This window comes from Osmerus eperlanus, chromosome 5 (assembly GCF_963692335.1).
Source record: "Osmerus eperlanus chromosome 5, fOsmEpe2.1, whole genome shotgun sequence".
Taxonomy (NCBI): Eukaryota; Metazoa; Chordata; class Actinopteri; order Osmeriformes; family Osmeridae; genus Osmerus; species Osmerus eperlanus.
The window spans coordinates 4,270,060-4,291,705 of record NC_085022.1 but is presented as its reverse complement, the minus strand read 5'-3'; the positions used below and the strand labels follow the sequence as shown (position 1 = coordinate 4,291,705).

General features: G+C 48.9%; 2 protein-coding genes across 2 annotated transcripts; both read left to right on the top strand.

Annotated features, from left to right (window-relative positions):
• Positions 1 to 471: 471 nt before the first annotated feature.
• On the top strand, positions 472 to 10,682 carry spire2 (spire-type actin nucleation factor 2). The gene is made up of 15 exons (XM_062461227.1): positions 472 to 1,223; positions 3,558 to 3,601; positions 3,713 to 4,105; positions 4,476 to 4,556; positions 4,824 to 4,988; positions 5,163 to 5,249; positions 5,333 to 5,453; positions 6,134 to 6,300; positions 6,426 to 6,648; positions 7,545 to 7,672; positions 8,404 to 8,541; positions 8,647 to 8,714; positions 8,824 to 8,851; positions 9,359 to 9,456; positions 9,628 to 10,682. The coding sequence occupies exons 1-15, from the start codon at positions 920 to 922 to the stop codon at positions 9,890 to 9,892; spliced, it is 2,310 nt and encodes a 769-aa protein (XP_062317211.1). The 5' UTR covers positions 472 to 919; the 3' UTR covers positions 9,893 to 10,682.
• Positions 10,683 to 11,192: 510 nt separating this feature from the next.
• sntb2 (syntrophin, beta 2) lies at positions 11,193 to 21,445 on the top strand. Its single transcript, XM_062461226.1, has 7 exons — positions 11,193 to 12,151; positions 16,244 to 16,454; positions 16,641 to 16,845; positions 18,395 to 18,537; positions 18,655 to 18,851; positions 19,372 to 19,562; positions 19,852 to 21,445. Exons 1-7 carry the CDS (start codon positions 11,434 to 11,436, stop codon positions 19,942 to 19,944), a joined length of 1,758 nt encoding a protein of 585 aa, XP_062317210.1. The 5' UTR covers positions 11,193 to 11,433; the 3' UTR covers positions 19,945 to 21,445.
• Positions 21,446 to 21,646: the final 201 nt, after the last annotated feature.

Below are 21,646 nucleotides of genomic sequence, written 5' to 3'. Positions count from 1 at the left end.
TACGGCCCTATTTTGCGTTTGTCAACACGGGTTGCAAAATAGAAAAACCAATGGCCACAAGGTACACGGACCATGATATTCGACAAGGTTGTATTCCTGTGAACTGACGGAACTGAATGAAACGAAACGTTGTGGCGACCCCTAACGGAGGCAGCCGAAAGAGGACGTAGGCTATGCCCGTGAACTGATAACCTCTACAAAGGAAAAAGGCTAGACGAAAAAGTGAGATGGAAGTTACTGCTTTCTTTTAAATTTGGCTGAGTAGGCTATAACTTGTCTACTGAGATCCGCTTAGATAACCCACCAGTTGTGATTACTAATTTGAACATCTACTGAAAATCAAGTTAGTAAGTAGGCTTACCTATTACAAGAACCTACTACATCTAGTCCACGAGACTGTCTTATTTAGTAGACTATTTTCCACATTGATTGTTTTTTGGGGATCATTTCTGGTTGGTGACGATGCTCCTGCGCGAGCCAGGGGCGGAGCACAGAAGATGCTCTGCAGTAGAGCTGTCGTTGGAGAACTGGACGTATAAACCTGCGTTTGAACACCTGGCTTTGTAAATAAATTGCTTCAACATTGAAATATGACCAATATAGCGGTGCCAACGGGTGGTGGTTGAAGATTCTCAACAAGTTTCTCTATTTCCCCCTGTCACTACTCCTATCGGATAGCAGTTGCCAGGATTGCGCCACTCGGGGTATGCTGTAGGTTGCCTCCTTCTCCCGCCTCCTCGCCGCTGATTGACATTCCTGCAGATCAAAGATTGCTTTCATTCGCTGTTATGGAAACTCACAGCTGCGGCAGTTGAGTCGGCGTCCTGTTGAGAGGGAAACGGAACCGAGGTAGCCACACAGTTATCTCGATGGCTACGGAGGGTTCGATGTGAAGAATGGGCTCAGCGGTACCGCAGCTATGGCCAGATCAACAAACAGAAGCGTCAGTGAAGAGGATTCAAGAGTGTCCGCTCCCACGGATCGGGTAGAGGCGCGGGACCTGACCGACCCACGGGAACTGTCTCTGGAGGAGGTGCTGAAATCCTACGAGCAGCCCATAAACGAGGAGCAGGCTTGGGCCGTATGCTACCAGTGCTGCAGAGCCCTGAGGGTGCCGCACCCGGTCACGGTGACCGGCGGAGTTTACCGGGTGAAGGATCCGTCCTCTATCCTCCTCCTCAGAGACGGGACGGTTTGTCTACAGCAGGAGACGAGTACCAACGGTATAGCTCTTTAAAAAAAATCTCTGCAACTTTCACCTGCATCAAAACACACATGCACAAACTTATTAGTAGACTAACTCACAGGCCTGTGTGTCCTAGTCTAAATTATTTTGAGAAAGCTGTAGTCCTATTCATTCACACGTATTGTTTTGAACAACGTCTTCTTAAAGCGCTCATTTGTCGTACTACCTCCATGCACGCAAACGACTTGGTGTAGCCTATAGCCTACCGGTAAATTATCAATTATTTACACCATGCATATTCGCTCCAGTATAATACCTTATCAGGCTGTATTCCTAAAGACGCCACGTTGTACATAATCAGAATAGGTTGGCCTCGCAGTATAATGCAGCTATCTAATCTCTTTCCCGTCAATAACACCGGCATGCTGACTGCTTTCCAGCAGGACGACTAGGGAGTTACTGTCAGTGGTAATGATTACCTGTGACGTTGCGTTGCTCAAAGCACCATTCGATAGTAGAAGCAGAGGCCGAAAATGATAATTTGTTACATCAGAAACCTATTTCACAGAACGTTGCTAAGTGAAAGGTATTAACCGTCAGTCATGCTCCTTGTGACTCTGAGAGACCGTCAGGGATAAAGACAACTCTGGCTCGATGATTTCTTGTTAACTTCGTCAGGTGGGATCAGGACTAGGAAGTGATGGTTGTAATTGGAGAGATTCATTACAAGATTCATATAATTATTTGACCCCAGATGTGCATCTGGATATGGGTTGAGGTCGGTGAACCAGAACCAAGCATTTGTTGTGTATACAGAATGCCACACTGGCTGACTTTACAATCTATCAGGTTGTGTGCAGCCAGGCGGAAGTTTTATACTAATGTTAAATGTTTGTTTCATGGTGATGGGACCTTGGCTCAGCCTTTGATGAGCCCCTGTACTGTAAGTCTGTAGGGTGGTGGGCCTGTGTTCATTTTGTTGTTTGTTGGAAGTGGAGGTGATTCTGTGTATGAGTCATGTGTATGGGGGGTGTGTTTAGTTTAACGTTGGTGTGTGAGGTCAGCATTAACAGCAGCATCAGCACATCATCGCCCTCTGTCCTCTCTTTGCCTCATTCCTTCCAAGCTTCTGTTTCCCCTCTCCCTCCTCCATCATCTCTGTCCTGAACTCCCCCTCCCTCCCGTCTCTCTCACTCTGTGTTCCTTTAAAGTTCAAGTGTCCCCTCTCCTCTAACCTGTTTTCATGACAACCAATGGAGAGGTTCAACTTTGGACAGAGTGAGGAGTGGATCACTACACAGAGACTCAACCTCCGAGCCTGAAGTCACCTGATTGCTGAGGGGGCGGGTCCTGAGGGGGCGGGGCATGTGACTGGCCACACAGTTACTGTGAACAAGCTGTCCAGCATCTTGACTGACCCTTATGGGATGTAATTTTAGACCCCAATCCCCAACTCCACCCCACCCTGAGGTCTTCAAAGAGCTCCACAAGTGTGTGTGATTGTGTGTGTGTAGGAGAAATGGAAATAGAGTGGAAAATAATGTATAAGAGAGAGGAATAAAGTAGAGAGAGTCCTTTGTACCTGGTCCAGTTGGGCAGGCTCTGTGAATGTGGTCTTTCTTCACCCCCCCTCCCCTCCCCTTCCCTCCCCCCCCTCCCCCCCTCCCCTCTGTCTGTGTCTCTCTGTCTCTGGTTCCTGAGAGCTGCTGAATGGGGAGTTTCTGGCCTCCCGGGTGTCATTACTGACATCTGAGCTAGGCGCTTCTCTCTCTGTCTGTCCATGCAAACACACACACACACACAAATACACACACACACACACACACAGAGACACAATGATAGGTTACCTGAGTAGCCAACCGAAAATGAGCTATATGAATGGAATCAAAAAGGGATCCTGGTGGGGGAGGCGCTAACGCACCCCACTCAACAGTTTGACAACAAAATGGTACCGTAGCACTGACAGTAACTCATATTCTGTAGCCGGGACAAATACATATTGAGGGAGTCAGGTGGCTGAGCGGTTAGGGAATCGGGGTTGCTGGTTCGATCTCCGGCTCTGCCAAATGACGTTGTGTCCTTGGGCAAGGCACTTCACCCTACTTGCCTCGGGGAGAATGTCCCTGTACTTACTGTAAGTCGCTCTGGATAAGAGCGTCTGCTAAATGACTAAATGTAAATGTAATGTAAACTTGCCATTGTCTATTTTGTGGTTTTAGGATGCTGTCTTCTTTTCTTTTAACTACACAAACCAACAAACACACACACACATATCTTATTCAGACCTAAACTGTGACATACTGTAGCTATATGTGAACTGAAATTGTTGTTATTGTGTGTGTCCATGATGTCATACTCTGGGTGTCTATAGATGACCAGGACAGGCCCCCCCTCCCTCCTATGGCAGAGAGCAAGGTAAGCCGCCCTGCAAGCCAAATCAAACACACCCAACGTCCCTAAAAGGAAACAAGCACCGTTTCTAACAAACCCCCGGTGGATTTTGTTTTGACCTCTCTCTCGGACCAGCTGGTGCAGTCCCTGGGCGTGGCCATCTACCGGGCCCTGGACTGGGGGCTGGACGAGAGCGAGGAGCGCGAGCTAAGTCCCCAGTTGGAGCGGCTCATCGAGCGCATGGCCGCCGGTAACCAAGGCCAGGAGGCCGAAGCCTCCCCCGCCAACGCCACCACAGACGAGGGCTACAGCGGACAAGAAGAGGAGGAGGAGGAGGGAGAGGAGGGAGGAGAGGAGGGGGCGATGCAGAGGCCTGTGTGTTCCTACCGCCAGGTGATGGCGCTGTGTGCGTCCCGGCTGGCCCACCCGCCCCAGGCTCCGGAGCACTACCAGGCCGTGTGCAGAGCTCTGTTCCTGGAGACGCTGGAGCTGCAGACCTTCCTCACCAAGATCAGAGACGCCAAGGAGGTGCTGCTGTCATCTACCCACAACCAGGCTGTCATATCCAGCTACACACACAGTCATATCCAGCTACACACACACAGTCATATCCAGCTACACACACACAGTCATATCCAGCTACACACACACAGTCATATCCAGCTACACACACACAGTCATATCCAGCTACACACACACAGTCATATCCAGCTACACACACACAGTCATATCCAGCTACACACACACAGTCATATCCAGCTACAGACACACAGTCCTATCCATCTACACACACACAGTCATATCCAGCTACAGACACACAGTCCTATCCATCTACAGAGACAGACTCAGGCATAATCACTTGCTGACTGATTGGTTGATTGACTGATTTTGTCTCCAGATGCTGAAGAAGATCAGAAAAGAGGAACCTCTGGAGGACAAGTCCACGTCAGAGCTGGACGCACTCAAACACACAGACTGGGTGAGGCTGTGTGTGTGTGCGTGTGTGTTATGTGAGTTTTGGAGGATTCTGAATATGTTCTTCGTTTGTTTGAGGAAGGTAGTGGCTATGGACTGTATGTCTATCAGCTTAACCATTGACAATTGTAAATATCTCTGACAGAGCAGTTATTTGTGTTCTCATATTATCATTTGTGTGTGTATGTATGCGTGCGTGTGAGTGTCTGTTTGTGTGTGCATGTGTATATGTGCATGCATGTATGCATATGTGTGTGTGTGTGTGTGGCAGGCCCGTCTGTGGGTGCAGCTGATGAAGGAGCTGAGACAAGGCGTGAAGCTGAAGAAGGTGCAGGAACAGCCCTTCAACCCTCTGCCCTCAGAGTTCAGCCTCACTCCCTTCGAGATGCTCATGCAGGACATCCGAACACGCAAGTTCCAGCTACGCAAGGTCATGGTGAGACCTCTGACCAACACGTTTAAAGGAGGTCCAGACAAAGTCCCTCAGAAAAAACACTCATTGCCATCTATTGCTCTCCATCTCTCTCTGTCTCCCTCCCCCTCTCTCTCTCCCTCTCTCTCTCTCTCTCTCTCTCTCTCTCTCTCTCTCTCTCTCTCTCTCTCTCTGCAGGTGGATGGTGACATTCCCACACAGGTGAAGAGAAACGCCCATGAGCTCATTCTGGACTTCATCAGGTCTCGTCCTCCTCTTAAACCAGTGAGTGTCCATCAATCTGTCACTGACACTATCATTTGTTGCTGTATCCGTCAATATTATTACAAAGATGTGTGTGTGACCAGGTGTCGGAGCGCAGTCTGCCTCCTCCCCCCCAGAGGCAGGAGTCTCTTCATGAGCGCGTCCTAGCTGGGATCAAACAGGAGCGCAAACTGAGGCCTGTCAGTCTGCCCAGCTCTCAGAGACGTAAGCAAACTCCCAGGCTCTCTGAAACACACCAAGCAAACTCCCAACTCCCAGGCTCTCTGAAACACACCAAGCAAACTCCCAGGCTCTCTGAAACACACCAAACAAACTCCCAGGCTCTCTGAAACACACCAAACAAACTCCCAGGCTCTCTGAAACACACCAAACAAACTCCCAGGCTCTCTGAAACACACCAAACAAACTCCCAAGCTCTCTGAAACACACCAAGCAAACTTACAGACTCTCTGAATCACACCAAGCAAACTTGCAGACTCTGAAACAGTGGACTCTAGGATAGCCTGACATCGCCAGACCAATTAGCAAAGGCATATTAGTCTGAAACCCCTCAGTTAATTTTCAATATTCAAAGGGGCGTTATCAAAACGCACCGACCAAAATGCCTCTGGAAGCAATTATACAGAATTGGATAGATATCAATCAGAGCAATCGTATTAAACCCTGCCCCATATCAGATAAACAGTTGTGATTGGGCCGGCACTTTTCATGCCAGTGGAAAATCTATTTGAATGGGGGGGTGGTCAGACACATCTGCCAGTGCGAATGAACCATTAGCTCGCAGATTGGTCTGGTTGCTAGGCTAGATCTCGGAACAGTTACTTGGAACAGGATGACATGGAAGCACTTCCATGAATACTGTTGTTGTTCTCTTTCCCCCCCAGCGTTTGGCTCTCTGCCCTGTCTGGTTTACACCTGTCCATGTGACATCAAATCTACTTCCTGCATTGACCTGTCAGTCGCAGACTTGGGGCCCCGCCCTCCCTCCCGTCCACGTGTCCTGCTCAAAGCTCCTACTCTGGCTGAGATGGAGGAGATGAACATATTTGAGGTGAGGGCTTGTTCTGACTGGATGGACTACAGCCTATGAACTTGGGGTAGATGTTGCTAAGTGTAACCCACAGAATATGACAATAGAAACAGTAGACAATAGTTGTGTTCTCCTCCCCCTGCCAGGAGGAGGAGTCTCCAGGCAGCGGGGAGCTTCGTCGCGCCGAGAGCTCTCCAACGCCGATCAAACGAGACCGCTCGTTTTCCGAACACGACCTGGCTGAGCTGAGGGGCGAAATGCTGCCCTCGCTGTCAGACTCCGCCCACCTGGCCGCCGTCGTCCTGCGTGGGGGGGAGAGGCCGCGCTCACACACGTTGTCGGGGGCCGGCCCACCCCCCACCCACAGAGGTCAGCACTGGCCACACTCCCCTCCAAACACAAATGTACCTGTCTTAGTCAGTGACACTGACTGTAATTCCGGTTCTGACCAGCAGAGGGAGACATACACTGCAGGGTTTTTGTTGAAGCTTCTCTGATCTGATGCTCTGGTCCCCGTTCTTATGAAAATGTCTATTCGCTAAAGGTGTTGCTGTTAGTATTAGCTACAGGAATACTGCCCCCTGTGTACAGGTGTTATGGATCACTGAGGGACAGGATGGCTTGCTGAGTAGCTGAACGATTCGGAACTAGACAAACCCTTTAACCATTCCTCTTAACCTCTTTATGTAGGAGAGGCATTTTGAGGCCTGTCGTTATGACACAATTAACTGGGTGATAGATTTACATTTACATTTAGTCATTTAGCAGACGCTCTTATCCAGAGCGACTTACAGTAAGTACAGGGACATTCCCCTGAGGAAAGTAGGGTGAAGTGCCTTGCCCAAGGACACAACATCAGTTGGCATGACCGGGAATCGAACTGGCAACCTTCGGATTACTAGCCCGATTCCCTCACCGCTCAGCCACCTGACTCCCCGCTAGATATATAGATACTGAGATAAACAGCCTATCATATGACCATTCCACATCATGTAGTTTTGTCTGCTGACAGCCATCTCATAGTAATGGGATGCTCACTTTGAAGATAGTCTCCACTATTGTGTAACAGAAAGTCAACGTCATGTGTGGGGATGGACTCTACTCTACTTCTGGAGATACGAGGCTCACTGCTAGATGCCAGTCAAACACTGAGGGGACCAAGCAGTTTGAGATCAGAGAAAACACATACTAATTTAGTACCCACTTTGTACTAAATCCTATGTACCTGTTCTGTGTCTCTATCCCTCCCTCCCTCTCTCTGCCAGCCTCTCTGCCAGTAGCAGGGTGGGTCCCCCCGTCTCCTGCCCGCTGTTCGCTCAGCTCTGTTGATGAGGTTACAGAGAACACAGAGGCTGGCTCCACCTCCCAAACAGACAGGAAGCTCCTGTGGATGGTGAGACACCTGTCACCTCCACCTACCTGCCCCCTCACCTCCACCTACCTGCCCCACTCACCTCCACCTACCTGCCCATTCACCTCCACCCACCTGCCCATTCACCTCCACCCACCTGCCCCCTCACCTCCACCCACCTGCCCCCTCACCTCCACCTACCTTCCCCACTCACCTCCACCTACCTGCCCCCTCACCTCCACCCACCTGCCCCCTCACCTCCACCCACCTGCCCCACTCACCTCCACCTACCTGCCCCCTTACCTCCACCCACCTGCCCCCTCACCTCCACCCACCTGCCCCCTCACCTCCACCCACCTGCCCACTCACCTCCACCTACCTTCCCCACTCACCTCCACCCACCTGCCCCCTCACCTCCACCCACCTGCCCCCTCACCTCCACCTACCTTCCCCACTCACCTCCACCCACCTGCCCCCTTACCTCCACCCACCTGCCCCACTCACCTCCACCTACCTGCCCCCTTACCTCCACCCACCTGCCCCCTCACCTCCACCTACCTGCCCCCTCACCTCCACCCACCTGCCCCACTAACCTCCACCCACCTGCACACTCACCTCCACCCACCTGCCCCACTCACCTCCACCCACCTGCCCCCTCACCCACCTGCCCACTCACCTCCACCCACCTGCCCCCTCACCCACCTGCACACTCACCTCCACCCACCTGCCCACTCACCACTCTGATGATTCACCTCCTTGCTCCGTGTGTTTAGGAGGAGTTCAGTCACCCAGTGGAGAGTCTAGCCTTAACGGTTGATGAGGTCATCAACGTGCGCCGTGTGCTGGTGAAAGCGGAGATGGAGAAGTACCTGCCGAGTAAAGAGCTCTATAACAATCTGAAGAGAGGCAAGGTACTGAGGCCACCCTGTCTTCATCCTGTCCTCTCAGGTCTGCACTTGTGAAGGCCATTATGATGAGCTCTCTGTGTGTGTGTGTGTGTGTCTGTGTGTTCGCAGGTATGCTGCTGCTGTAGAGTCAAGTTCCCCCTCTTCTCTTGGCCCTCCAACTGCTTGCTCTGTAGAAGGTGAGACAGATTAGCATGGTCATCGTGTAGTTCCATCTCTGCTCCTGTGCTGAGGTCATCCCTGTTCACATTGCAGCTTCACTCATCTGTTCCTCTGGTTTCTCTCCAGGTGTGTGTGTGGATCCTGCAGTGCTAAGGTACTGTACTGTGTCCTTGTACCGTACACATACTAAATCTACTGGATGTGGCCTAAATGCCTTATGACAATGTCACAGTTTGATTTTATTCTGCTTTTTAATTCTGTCAATGATCTTGATTTGTGCTTCAGTGGACAGGCCATGTGGATGTGTGGTTCTGTGCTCCGTAGGTTTGAGGTTCTGGGCTGTGAGGGTTTGTTTGTGTGTGTGTGTGTGTGCAAAAGACTTGTTCTGTTCTGAACCTTGGCGTGTTTTCGGAGATGCTGGGCAGTGTGGGTTTTGTGGTTTTGTGTTTTTTGAGTATGCATATGTGATGCTTCTGAACTTCTGTGGTTTTGTGTTCGAGTTTGTGGTTGTTCAGTGTGTGCGTGTTCTACTCTGTACCCGTAGTGTGTGTATTGTACTTTGTACCGTGATGGAATGCGTGCTCGTGGGGAGGGGGCTAGGGGGCTAGGAGGCCGACCAAATCTCCGTCCAATGTTTCAGTGTGTCACCGCTTCTCTCCAGATGAAAATCCCCTCGAAGAAGATGGCCCACATACCGGTATACACACTCGGTTTCCACAGCAGCCCCAAGAACCACGGCCGCAGGAGCGAGGTGTACAAGTGAGTCACCATCTCTGTCACTATCACGCACTGTATAGACACAACCGGATATACATATCTATTTTCCAGTTCCCAGCAACTGTAGTATTGATTTCATCGTTGATGCGAGGTGAGGCGGGCTTATTTCCTTTGTCACATGTCAAATAAATACAGTGTCGTGCTCCTCTTCAGATCTCTGCGCAGCCTATCCCGTCGCTCGGTAGAGGAGGAGTTCCCACACCTGTACGCCCACGGCTGCAGCCTGAGGGACGTCTGCGCCGACTGCACCAAATTTGTCGCCGACGTCATTTCCTCGAGTCGGCGGAGCCTGGACATCCTAAACAACACGCCCAAGAGGGAGAACGCCACCCCCAGGCCACACCCCCAGCCACACCCACCGTCCTCCTCGTCATCTTCATCACCACAGCCAATCAGCGTGAAGAGAAAGACCAAATGAATGACCCGACTGTTGGTTTACACCCCCCACTCCACCCCCGTCTGCGCTAGTCCTGCTCCAGACACCCCCCCCCACCCCACCCACCCACCTGCCCACTAGCCTGCAAGTGCCCCCCCACCCTCCACCCCCACCCCCAGCTGAAGTGCTTGTTAAAGGTTGTCCTGCCCACACTTCCTGTGTGTACAGGAGGAAGTGGGTTCAGGGCAAACCACATGTCTGCCTTATCACGCCTCCGACAACACTCACCGATGCACACCTGAGATTGAGAGAGAGAGAGAGAGAGAGAGAGAGAGAGAGAGAGGGGAGAGAGAGAGAGATATGACAGGGAAAAAGGGTCGAGGAGGCCAAATGAAGGAGGAGGCGAGAGAGGAGATGAAAAGCAGAGACGAAGGGAGGAGATGAGAGAGAGAGAACACACAGGCGCCCCGCTGAGCGTTACAAGATAACTCCCCTTGTAGCTCCCTAGCTGCCTTGCCCTAGATAGGTTCACTGTATGAATGTAGTTCTTGTTTATAACACCACAATAATAGACTCAAGGTGGAGTAAAACCCTAACACGGTAGAAACCCCTGGACACGTATGAAAGGTACATCATGACTTTGAAATGTGCTCGGAATGGGCTCTGTCCTTATATGGCATGCTGTTCCAGCTCTGACTGTCTGAATGTAACTTGGTCCAAGAGTGGCCTTGCTTGTTCTGTTGTGGCCCAGAAGAGAGGTGGTTTTCCTTGGGAATGGCAGGTCTGTCAATACCCCACTGGACAGGGGCCCAGACCGGAGGACCAGGGCCCAGAAGGGAGGTTAACCACAGGATGAGCCCCTCCTCCTGCCTCTGTAATATCTGTTGTGGATGACACACAGTAAACCTCGACTGCAATAAATTGATGTGCAAACACCAAGATCCTCGTGTGTACTGAGTGATTCTGTACAGAGACGGGATCTGGAGGAGACATGGTTAGGGTAGCCTCACATAACAGTAAAACATGAAATAGGATTATGATTGACAGAATGATACTGATTAGACATCGATCCTTCTCATAGTACATTATATTGGTTTAATTAATTATACATTTTGTATAATTGTCAAAGTTTTCTTGCATATTTTCCTATGTGTCCTCCTTTGCAAATATTTAAAAAATACTAGAAACCGTGCTGCGACTGTACATGCAACCCCTGGTACACTCCCATGCAGCTGTTGACACTGACAGACCACCCCAGCGGCCTTTAACGCCGCCTTTCTCATGAATAAGTAATCTCAACAGACATTCATTGGTTGTTTCCGGCATCCGGCTCTGAGTTTACTCCAAAAGCCAGTCAACTCTGCCCTGCTCGTTCAGCTGAACAGTACTCTCAACAATCCAGTCTATCACGGGCAGTGGTTTCCTTTCCCTCTATTTGGATCCGTTTTTACTGTCCTCAGTTTCCCGCAATCTGTGCGTAAGTGGGTGTGTCGATATAGTGCAGGGCTCGTACGCACTTTGAAAAAGAAGAAACAGTTTAGCATGAGTTTAGTCTGAAACCCGCACCGGAGAAGGCTACCAGGATGGCTGTCTGGACCAGAGCGGACAAAAACGGGCAACTGGACCTTTTGCTCCGGGACCGTTGGATCCGAGTTTCGGCCGAATTGACTCGCGAGACTCTAACGTTAACCGCAGAGTTGGACATAAGTGGACAAGGGAACAACTTGGATTACAACTCTCCAGGAGGCCTAAGAAATGGAGTGTCTAACGGAAACGATCCCGGGCTTGCTTCGGGAAACTCGAACCGCGGTCAACTCCTGAACCAAGAGCAGCAACCGAACAACGGTGGTCGAGGGCGCAGCGGTAGTGGGGGCATTAACCGGGGTCATTACGACGGGAACTACGGTTTAAATAGTCCGGGTTCTGGCAAGTATGCTCGTGATAATGGTACGAACTCTGACTTTGGTAGCCCCGGATCCAGTTACGGCAGTCCTGGGTCCAGTTTTAGTTCGAGACATGGCGAAGTTTCCATCAATTCAGAATCTGGCACAGAGGCAGTGCGTAAAGTTCGAGTGGTCAAACAGGAGTCCGGCGGCTTGGGAATCAGCATCAAAGGGGGCCGAGAAAACCGAATGCCCATCCTCATATCCAAGATCTTTCCCGGACTGGCAGCAGACCAGAGTCGCGCTCTCAGGGTCGGCGATGCTATCCTGTCCGTCAACGGGAACGACCTGAGGGAGGCTACGCATGATCTGGCGGTGCAGGCGCTTAAAAAGGCCGGAAAGGAGGTTACGCTTGAGGGTAAGATTGAGAACGCAACAGCGGGGATTTGTCAAGGCCAGGTTATACATTACCGACAACCACCTACGCTTCGATTTTGTTTCTCTTATCAAACTAGTTCTCAGAAATAGTATTAGACACAACGCGTTGCCATATCAGCATTACAGTGCAGTTTCTCACATTGAAGGACATGTCGACAGAAAAGCATGTTGACCAAGCTAAAGGAAGGTTTTTAGGTAGACGGATATGTCAGCATGGTGAACTTTCTAGACGTCAGGACTTTCCCAGACGCGACAAACTTGCCCGTCAGTCATACTGAAGCAACAAAGTGTCATCTCATCAGTGCATATCAGTAGAAGCTCGAGGGCTTTGATCAGCACTATCAACTATCAGAGGTGGAATGTATTTATGTTGTGTAACGAGTCCTCGGATTCTCAGCGCTCTGCCACTGTTGATGTGCTTTTTGAACGGGGGCGGGATCAGCTATATCAACAACGCTATCATATCAGTAAACAGGAAAGTGACCGCAGTATTACAAGCCGTTGTATCATGGAGGTCTAGATAAGGCCTCATTGCATACGCTAAGTGATTGAGTGTGGTTGTCATTGATGTGAATGTGCACTTTAGTGTTTGGCCCCTATCTAGGAAACCTGTGAGGGTGTGCACATGCACTGTGTGGTTAATGTTCCGGAATGGAACCTGGAACAAACAGAGTAAGATCGAGGGAGTTTAGTCTTTTGGTGTGGTAGGCAGTTGCTCTCACTTGAGCTTGTCAAATGAGGTATCTCTGTTGCCTCCAAAAAAATGCAAGATGTCATATTATTAAAACAACCCTTAATACATCCATCCCTCTTTTCAGCTGTCATCTAACCATCCATCATTATATCCACCACTCCACCCCACTCTTGTTTAGACATTGTAAGCGGTGAAGTAGAGTGGATGATGTAAGTTCTCCTCATGCTCCAACCTGGGACCCTCGAATGCAGGAATGTCCCAGGGCGCTGTCACTGTTTGTCAGCCTGTCGGATAGTTGAGTTGTGGTGTTTGTGAACGGAGCAGCCTCCCCAGGCCTAACCAGGGTTTGTCAGAATGAGCTTTGTGTTTCCAGACCACTGTGGCATGTACACTAAACATTAACAACACATTTTCTGGTGATTAGCTGCCTGACCTGCCTGACCCCAGGTTGGCTCCACAGCCAGGGCCCAGGCCTGGGGGGGAAGGAGAGGAGGGGCTCCTGTCCAGACCTGATCCACATTCTGGTCAAATCCTGGCTTCTAACTAGGACCAAGATCTGGTCTGACATTACCATGTGCATTCATATAGTATGTAGCATATACTGTTGTTTTAGTCAATATCACAACTAGCTTAACCCTTGTGTTCTCTTCGGGTCATTGTGACCCCCCCCCTCACGTGTTGCGGCAACTTTACCTCATACAATAATAAAGTGAAGCATTTTCTTTTAATCGTCGGGCTATCTCACACCCCCCACAGCGCAAAGGTTAAAAGAAAATGCTTTTTGTTTGTTTTCGTATTGGGTAAAGTTGTTGCAGCACAATGATGGGTCGTTGTGAACCTTCGGGTCATTGTGACCCGAAGGCAGCACAAGGGTTACTCTTCATGAGTGTCCATCATCCCCATTTGCTGGGCGGCAAACACGCGTACGCCAAACTATGGCACATATGTTAATAACACCTGTCATTGGAGCCATGCTGTTGTCAGACTGAGTTTGCACGGTCATCTGTTTCTCCCGGAGGAGCCTATTGTCTTGTTGAATAAAGGATTGGAAATGGCACACACAGACAAAGAGGCCATTGATAATAAAAAATGGGGACAGCCCTGATTGAGGACGAGTTTTTCTGTTGTTCCCCTGCCAGAGCTGCCCACAGAACACGGCACCGTCCTCCTCCTCACAATGTGACATGAGTCTGAACATCTTCAAATAGGCCACGCTGTCTGAGTTCAGACGCCAGCAGTGTCCTCTCTGAGGTTTGGAATCATGGACTGGAGTTGCACTGCACTGTTACTGGAGTTGAAACAGACTCTCTCTCTTTCTGCTTTCTGGCAGACTTTGTGTGTGTGTGTGTGTATGTGTGTGTTGAAACAGATGGATGTCCAGTCCAGTAGTAGAGCACCAGGGCAGCAGCACATGGTGTGTATAAGAACAAAAGGACCACACATAAACATGGTCTCTGCATGGACGTGTTGTATGATTCAGGTCACAGTTAGCCGGGGAGGGGGGGGGGCAAGTGTTTTTGTGTTTGTAGAGAAACTGCAGAGGGACTTTTCATGCATGGGAGTTAGATAGAGTGAAGGCATGCCGAGTGGGTCTTTTAAGAGTGAGAGAGTGTACTTGTTTGTGTGTGTGTGTGTGTGTGTGTGTAAGAGAGAGAGAGAGAATGTTCATGTGTGTGGAGCCTCAGTGGAGTTGTGTGGAGTAGGACAAGCCCCCCTCCCCCTCCTGTACTCCTCTCAGCCCATGTGAGGAGTCAGACACACTGTTCTCATTAGGACTCTGGCAGCCCTAGTCGAGTGGGACGGGGGACGGGACAGAGAACTAAGGGAATAAGCAAATAGTAAGGGAGAAAGTGTGTGTGTGTGTGTGTGTGTGTGGGGGGGGGGGGGGGGGTGGACTGGAAGGGATGGAGAGGGAAGGAAATAGAAAGTGGAGAGAGTGTGGTAGGGAGAGGGAATAAGGAGGGGATGGGGCGAGACAGTTGGAGACGAGGTTTGGGAGGTTGGGGCTGGACAAACCACAGGGGGATTTCTGGTTAGTAGAAAAACAGCGGTTTGACTGACTGGCTGGCTAGCTGGTTGGTTAGATAACTGGCTTGCTGGCTGACTGACTCATTGGCTGACTGGCTGTCTGGCTTGCTAGCTTATTTGATTGGCTGTCTGGCTTGCTATCTTATTTGACTGCCTGTTTTAGCCTCTTGGCTGTGGGCACAGGGCTATACAGGGAAAAAGACAAGCTTGCTATGTCGGATGGTACCTCATGGGAATACACACACACACACACACACACACACACACACACACACACACACACACACACACACTGACTGTCCTTAGTGTGCTGGCCTAATTAAAAGCAGAAGTGGAACTGAGTGACATTTCTGTCAGGTCTAATGAGATCTTTAAACAGGGTAGAGGAGAGGACATAAGAGGAGAACTCAGCATATTTTGTGATTTAACACATAAGGAGATACTCATTTATGTAACACGCTCAAACTCAAAAACACAGAGGCAGAGATATTCATGGTCACTGTTGGTATGAGCTCTGTAGTTGGTAGGGTCTTGAAATGAGGTTCCTTAACTTGGCCAACTGCCCCACCACAACCCTAACCCTGCTTCTCTCTTACACACACACACACACACACACACACACGCGCACACACACACACTCTTTCTCTCTAGCAGCCGATCAGACCAGCTACTTTTACAACCTTAATCCCAGCCTACATCCAATAATGACCTCATCCTTCAGCTCTACGGATCCAATGTTTTACTCAGAGTAGAGGGACCCAAAGGAGTGTCACACACACACACACGAAAACACTAACAGACATATTCAAACACGTACACATTCTTATGAACACACACATCATCATGCACACACACTAGTAAGTATTAGCAGAAGTGTGACTGTGCATTTCAGAGAGTGAGGGAGGGAAATGGAAAGAAGATGTTGATTTGTGGTAGAGGAATGGAGGGTTGGGTTCTTGGAGGAATGGGGGGTAATGGTGCCTGGACCAAATCTGGCACCAGAATCCATTATTCTAGTTTAAATAATTATTCTACAAACAGCCAATCAGACAAGCTCTCTCTCCAAGCTTTCACTGTGACTCTTTCTCTCATTGCTCACAGCTACAGTGTACTTCTTCCAATTACACCCTTTGAAGACTTGTATTATACTATAGTTGGAACTGTTTCAACACCCCAGTAAGAAATCTGATTGGTCAGGAGGGAACAGGTTAGCTGCAATGTAGCCACAGTGATAGTTAATCACCCGGTGTTGCGTGTCCCTTGCTGTAGCCTGTTCCTGATGGAGCAGGCCAATACTTCACGATGCCTCCCTCTAATAGTTGTGTGACCGTGTGTGTGTGTGTGTCACAGTGAAGTACATCCGGGAGGTGTCTCCACTGTTCAAGAAGCCGTCCCTGGTGGCGGACCTGCCGTGGGACGGCGTGCGTCCTCAGTCGCCTAGCTACAGCGGCAGCGAAGACTCTGGCTCGCCCAAGCACATCTCGGCCAAAGACAGGAAGGTCATCAGCCTGAAGATGTGCTTCATCAGCCGTAACCTCACCATGCCTGACCTGGAGAACAGGTGTGTGTGTGTGTGTGTGTGTGTGTGTGTGTGTGTGGGGAGGGACTGTTAAGGTGTTGAGATGCTATACTTCCCTGATAGCTAGTTACGATCTGTGTATGGATGCCAGTTCCTGTCGTCCTGTCTTACAATTGAGCAGAGTGTGTTGTGTTAATGTGTCGGTTTGGATCCTGCTGTGTCGTCCAGGCTGCTGGAGCTTCATTCCCCAGACGGGCAGCACACGATGGTCCTGCGCTGCAAGGACGGGCCCAGTGCCAGCTCCTGGTTCAGTACCATCCACACCAACATAGCTGCCTTGCTGCCCCAGACACTGGCCCACATCAACGCCTACCTGAGCGCCTCGGGAACCTCACACCCCCACCTCAAACACATAGGCTGGCTGGCAGAGCAGGTACCACATACTCACACTAGAGATGGGTTGGGGGGGGGGAATCGATTCAGTTACGAATCGCAATTCTTGTGTGTGACGATTTTAAAAATCGCCACGCTGCCTCCCAAATCGATATTTTGTCTGTAGCCTACTTTTATTTATTTTATTCAAGGCGGGAAAAAACTTTGCAGTTCATAATCCTACAGATAGTGCAATTTCCTTCCGGCTAGAAGAGCACCTTCACACGTAGCTAGGTAAGAATACAAAGCCTAACATGTTGGACAGCAAATATGTCAGACGTTAATCCCGAGATTCATGCTGCACCTCAACAGTTTAAATCGCACGTCTGGAAGAACTTTGGCTTTCATAACTAAGGAAAGTTAGATATGAGCAATGCTGTCTACAAACTATGCCACGGAAAGAAAGTATCGTGGTAATGCCACCAACATACGTGCCCATATCACTCGACACCATCCTGAGTTATCAGACAAAACAGCGGAGGAAGCCAAACCTGCTAGCAGCAAACAACGAACGCTGGATACATGTTTCAGGAAGCTCCCTAACAGTTCAGAAAAGGCTAATCGCATAACAGAATCAATCTCTCATTTTATATGCAAAGACCTTCGTCCTTATAGTGTGGTCGAAAATACAGGTTTTTGTAACATGATACTTTAGAGCCGAGATACACTCTACTGCAGGGGACGTCGTTACTGCCCCAGAGGAGCAACCTCACCCCAGAGCATGTTGACAAGATCTTGTTTTTGCACAAGAATCTAAACATACCCAAGCACTAGCTATGCATAGCCTACATGCAAACAACAGTGAAACATAGCCTTCCTTTTGTTCATTTCAAAGTTTATATTTTAAATACATTTATATTTCATTTACCTTTTATTTATTGTTTAAAAGTAGCCTAAGTGGCATACATTTCTTAATCTGTCAGTTTGTGTGCAGTTGACAGGGGCTATACAATAGTAGGGCACATTTTTATTTATTTTCTATTTTGGCTGCCCTGCAGTCATTAAGTTAATGTTAAGATTTAGGAATTAAAACTTGAAATAAAACTTGGACAGCTGTAAGAGAATTTGAATGTTGTATTTGAATGTATGATTCAACTGTTTTTCATGGTCCAGTGTTTTAAATCGCAAGAAATTGTAATATCGAATCACAATACTTACAGAATCGCAATACCCACAGAATCGCAATATATATCGTATTGCCCCATAAGTATTGTGATAGTATCGTATCGGGAGATCCCTGATTCTCGTCCATAACACACACACATAAGACACACAAGACAGAGCTATGGTAGAGATGCTATATAGTCACTGATTATGTATTGTGTGCGTCAGTGTGTAGCTGCTATATGTGTCAAGACCTTATCATGTATGGAGGTGTGTGCAAGGGTATGTTTGGTATATTTAGTAGTTGCCGCGGTATGGTATGACAGGAAGCACTTTGTCACATCAAACCAGAAGTTTCCATCCACATTGGTGCATGCCCACCCCCTACCCCCTCCCACACACACACACACACACACACACATTTAAGTGTTGCTTATCTCCTATAGGTCCAGCTGGATGGTGGCCGTCACCAGTTTCGCCCTGTTGTCATGGCGCTGACAGAGAAAGACATCCTGCTGTTTGAGTCAGTGCCATGGAGCCGTGAAGCCTGGTCCACACCTCTGCTTACTCACCCTCTACTAGCTACTAGGTACCTCTGTCTCTGTGTCTCTCTCTCTAACTCCCCCTCTGTGTCCATCCCCCCACCCCTCTCTCCTCTCTCTCTCTCCCTGACCCTGTTTGTCATTTCCCTGTCTTTCCTTCCCAGACTGGTCCACTCTGGCAGTGCCCGCAGCGCCCCTGCCCAGGGGGCAGAGTTGGTGTTTGCCACGCGGACGGGTACGGGGCGTGGCATCGAGTCCCATGTGTTCCGAGTGGAGACCACCTGGGACCTGTCGTCATGGACGCGGGCGCTGGTGCAGGGCGGGCACGCCGCTGCAGAACTTATCAAAGAGGTGTCCATCGGTGAGTACGTGCGTGTCAACTCTGTCTCTGTACACTGCATGCTGGTTCGAATCGAGTTTTTTTGTGTCTTTGTGAATGTTTGTGGTTCGTGGTTCCCTGTCCCAAGATGGCGTTTTGTCCATTATCCAGGAAGCTGGGGCAGAATAATAGGGTACCAGAGAAGATCAGAAGTTAATGACAGTGTAGCAAAGAAGAAGAGAATTGAAGCAGATGTTGAAACAGCTCAGCCAGAATGTCAAATGTTTCCACTGAAGAGAACAATAGTTGGCTGCTAGAATACCACTGGAAACACTCTTTTCCTTCCTCTCTCCTGCTGTTAAACTGACTCGCTCTTTCTGCTGTGTAAATCACAAACGTTACATTCAGACACCTGGAAGTGCTTCAGTAAAAGAAACGGCAGTCGCACGCTCTTTAAGGGTCTTAAAATGAGGTGCCATGTCTTGGCCCACTGCCCCACCTCAACACAAGCTATTTTATGTTTGTTTGTGTGTGTGTGTGTGTGTGTGTGTGTGTGTGTCAGGTTGTATGTTGAACAGGCAGGATGTCCGGCTGACTCTGCACTATGAGAAGGGCTTCACTGTGACGCGGGAGCCCCCTGACCCTCCAGGGGGCGCTGTGCTCTACAGATACCCCTTCGAGAAGCTCAAGTTGTCTGCCGATGACGGGATACGAAACCTCTATCTGGACTTCGGGGGTCCGGAGGGAGAGATGGTGAGCAGTGTGACTGGTGCCCAGGGTGTAGCTGTGTGGGCTCTGTACAGGCAGAGCCAGATGACAAGACACCTCAGTAGATGTGGTCATGACAGAACCTAAGCTTCCTTGACTCCATAAGTTACAATAGCTCTTGTCCCCTCTCTCTCTCTCTCTCTCTCTCTCTCTCTCTCTCTCTCTCTCTCTCTCTCTCTCTCTCTCTCTCTCTTTCTCTTTCTCTTTCTCTTTCTCTTTCTCTCTCTCTCTTTCTCTCCCTCTGTCTCTGCCTGTCTCACTCTTCATCCTCCAGGTGTTCGATTTGCATTCCGGGCCGAAGCCTATTGTGTTTGTGCTCCATTCGTTCCTGTCTGCCAAGCTGACCCGTCTGGGCCTGCTGACCTGAAGCAGGACCCAGGAGCCCCGTCCAGAGATCCTCCCTCCTCTACTGGGCCTTCACAGCCTTCCGGTCTCTCTTTGTGTACTTTGCTATTATAAGATGGATGACTGAGTTTAAGAGGAACTAGTAACTGTTAACTGTGTGTTGACTTTGGGCACTGAACTGACATGGAGTGTAGCAGCCTGAGTGGATGATGAAGTATGCATGTGTAAAGTGTGTGTTTGTGTTGGCTTGATAGTGTGCCTGTTGCCTAAAAGACCAATTGTTTAGTACAATATCCCAAATGACTGTTATAATCAGGATTGCCAACTGTGCCTTTTTACGTGTAGTCAAGAAAGCTTTTCTTCTTTTCATTTGTTGTAAGTGTTGTAAGATTCCAAGCAGAGTAAGCTTTTAAGATGCACAGCAATAGTATTACTTTTATACTGTAACCCTGATATTTTAGTATTGGTTAGTTAGTACATTTGTATGTATCATTGGGACCGTTTCCAAGACACAGTGTGAACCTCAGTTTGGAACTGCAGAAAAGACTTCATCTGTGTTGAGGAATACTAGCCCACCATGTTTATAATGTCCTCTTGACTGTATGAACTTTTAAGTGTATTAGACCATTTCTAAATGACAGCCTAACACCTGTCCCACCCCCTTATGTAATTTCTATATGACATATATGACATAAGTCACCCTTATGCTACCTGTCACTCTGCACACTTAGTTAGCCCCCCTAGCCTTCTACCGTGGCCTGGGTCAGGGAGGGTTTCTCTGGAGATCTCTAAAGGGCGGACCACTTCTGACCATTCCTTGTGATGCATTACAGACGCACACAGCCTGAGTCTGACGTGACGTACAGGTCACGTGGCAAGTTGTCTAAAGGTAGAGTTACCTCCTGAGTAACCATCTGACTGGGTGACCTCAGCGTCCTGTACGCTTCCCTTCAGACTAAGGTCCATCATGATGTTGGTGATGGACTAGAATGATGATGATGATGATGATAATCATGTTCCATGAATACAGTAGAGGGATCAATCCTGCAGTTGTGTTATTCCAGTTCCTAGTCCAATGTTTTTCCTGTGTATACCTGTGTCTTTACCAGAGATTCCACCGATGCTCTGGCTGTTAGCCTAAAAGTCCAGCCTTCCAGTTTACCCATGAATGTATCTCTGAACAAATTACAGTTTCAAGCTGTTGGTTAAACCCTTTTGTATTACTCTGATCTTCAAACATGTTTAGCTTCCAATGTGACTGTTTCCTATGCAAAGCAATGCTTTTACTCCAAGAAAGGGTTATTGAACCAAAGTTTTGTATCTGTGGCAGCTTAATGCGTTGTACACAATCGCAGAGAAAGCATAGGAGAGCATGCTGTTACAACATGTTACATGCACAACTATGGTAGACTCTACGCCTGCACTCTGATATATACAGTATGTAATGTATAATAATAATTATGTTATAACCTCAAATGTAAATATATAGCCTATACAAATAAATTGCTCCCAAGACAAAATTGCTACCAGAATTTGTGTGCTTTTAGCTTTTTATTTTTTCAGTAATTGTGTTTTTTCAAAGATTATGGGATCATAAGGGCCAATAGTATTTTGCATCTGTAGAAAATTCTTGCCCATATTTGATACCATAAATATATGCTTCAAATCGCTGAAGAGATGGTAGCGGAACTAGAACTGTATCCAACGACGTTCACGCTAGAGGG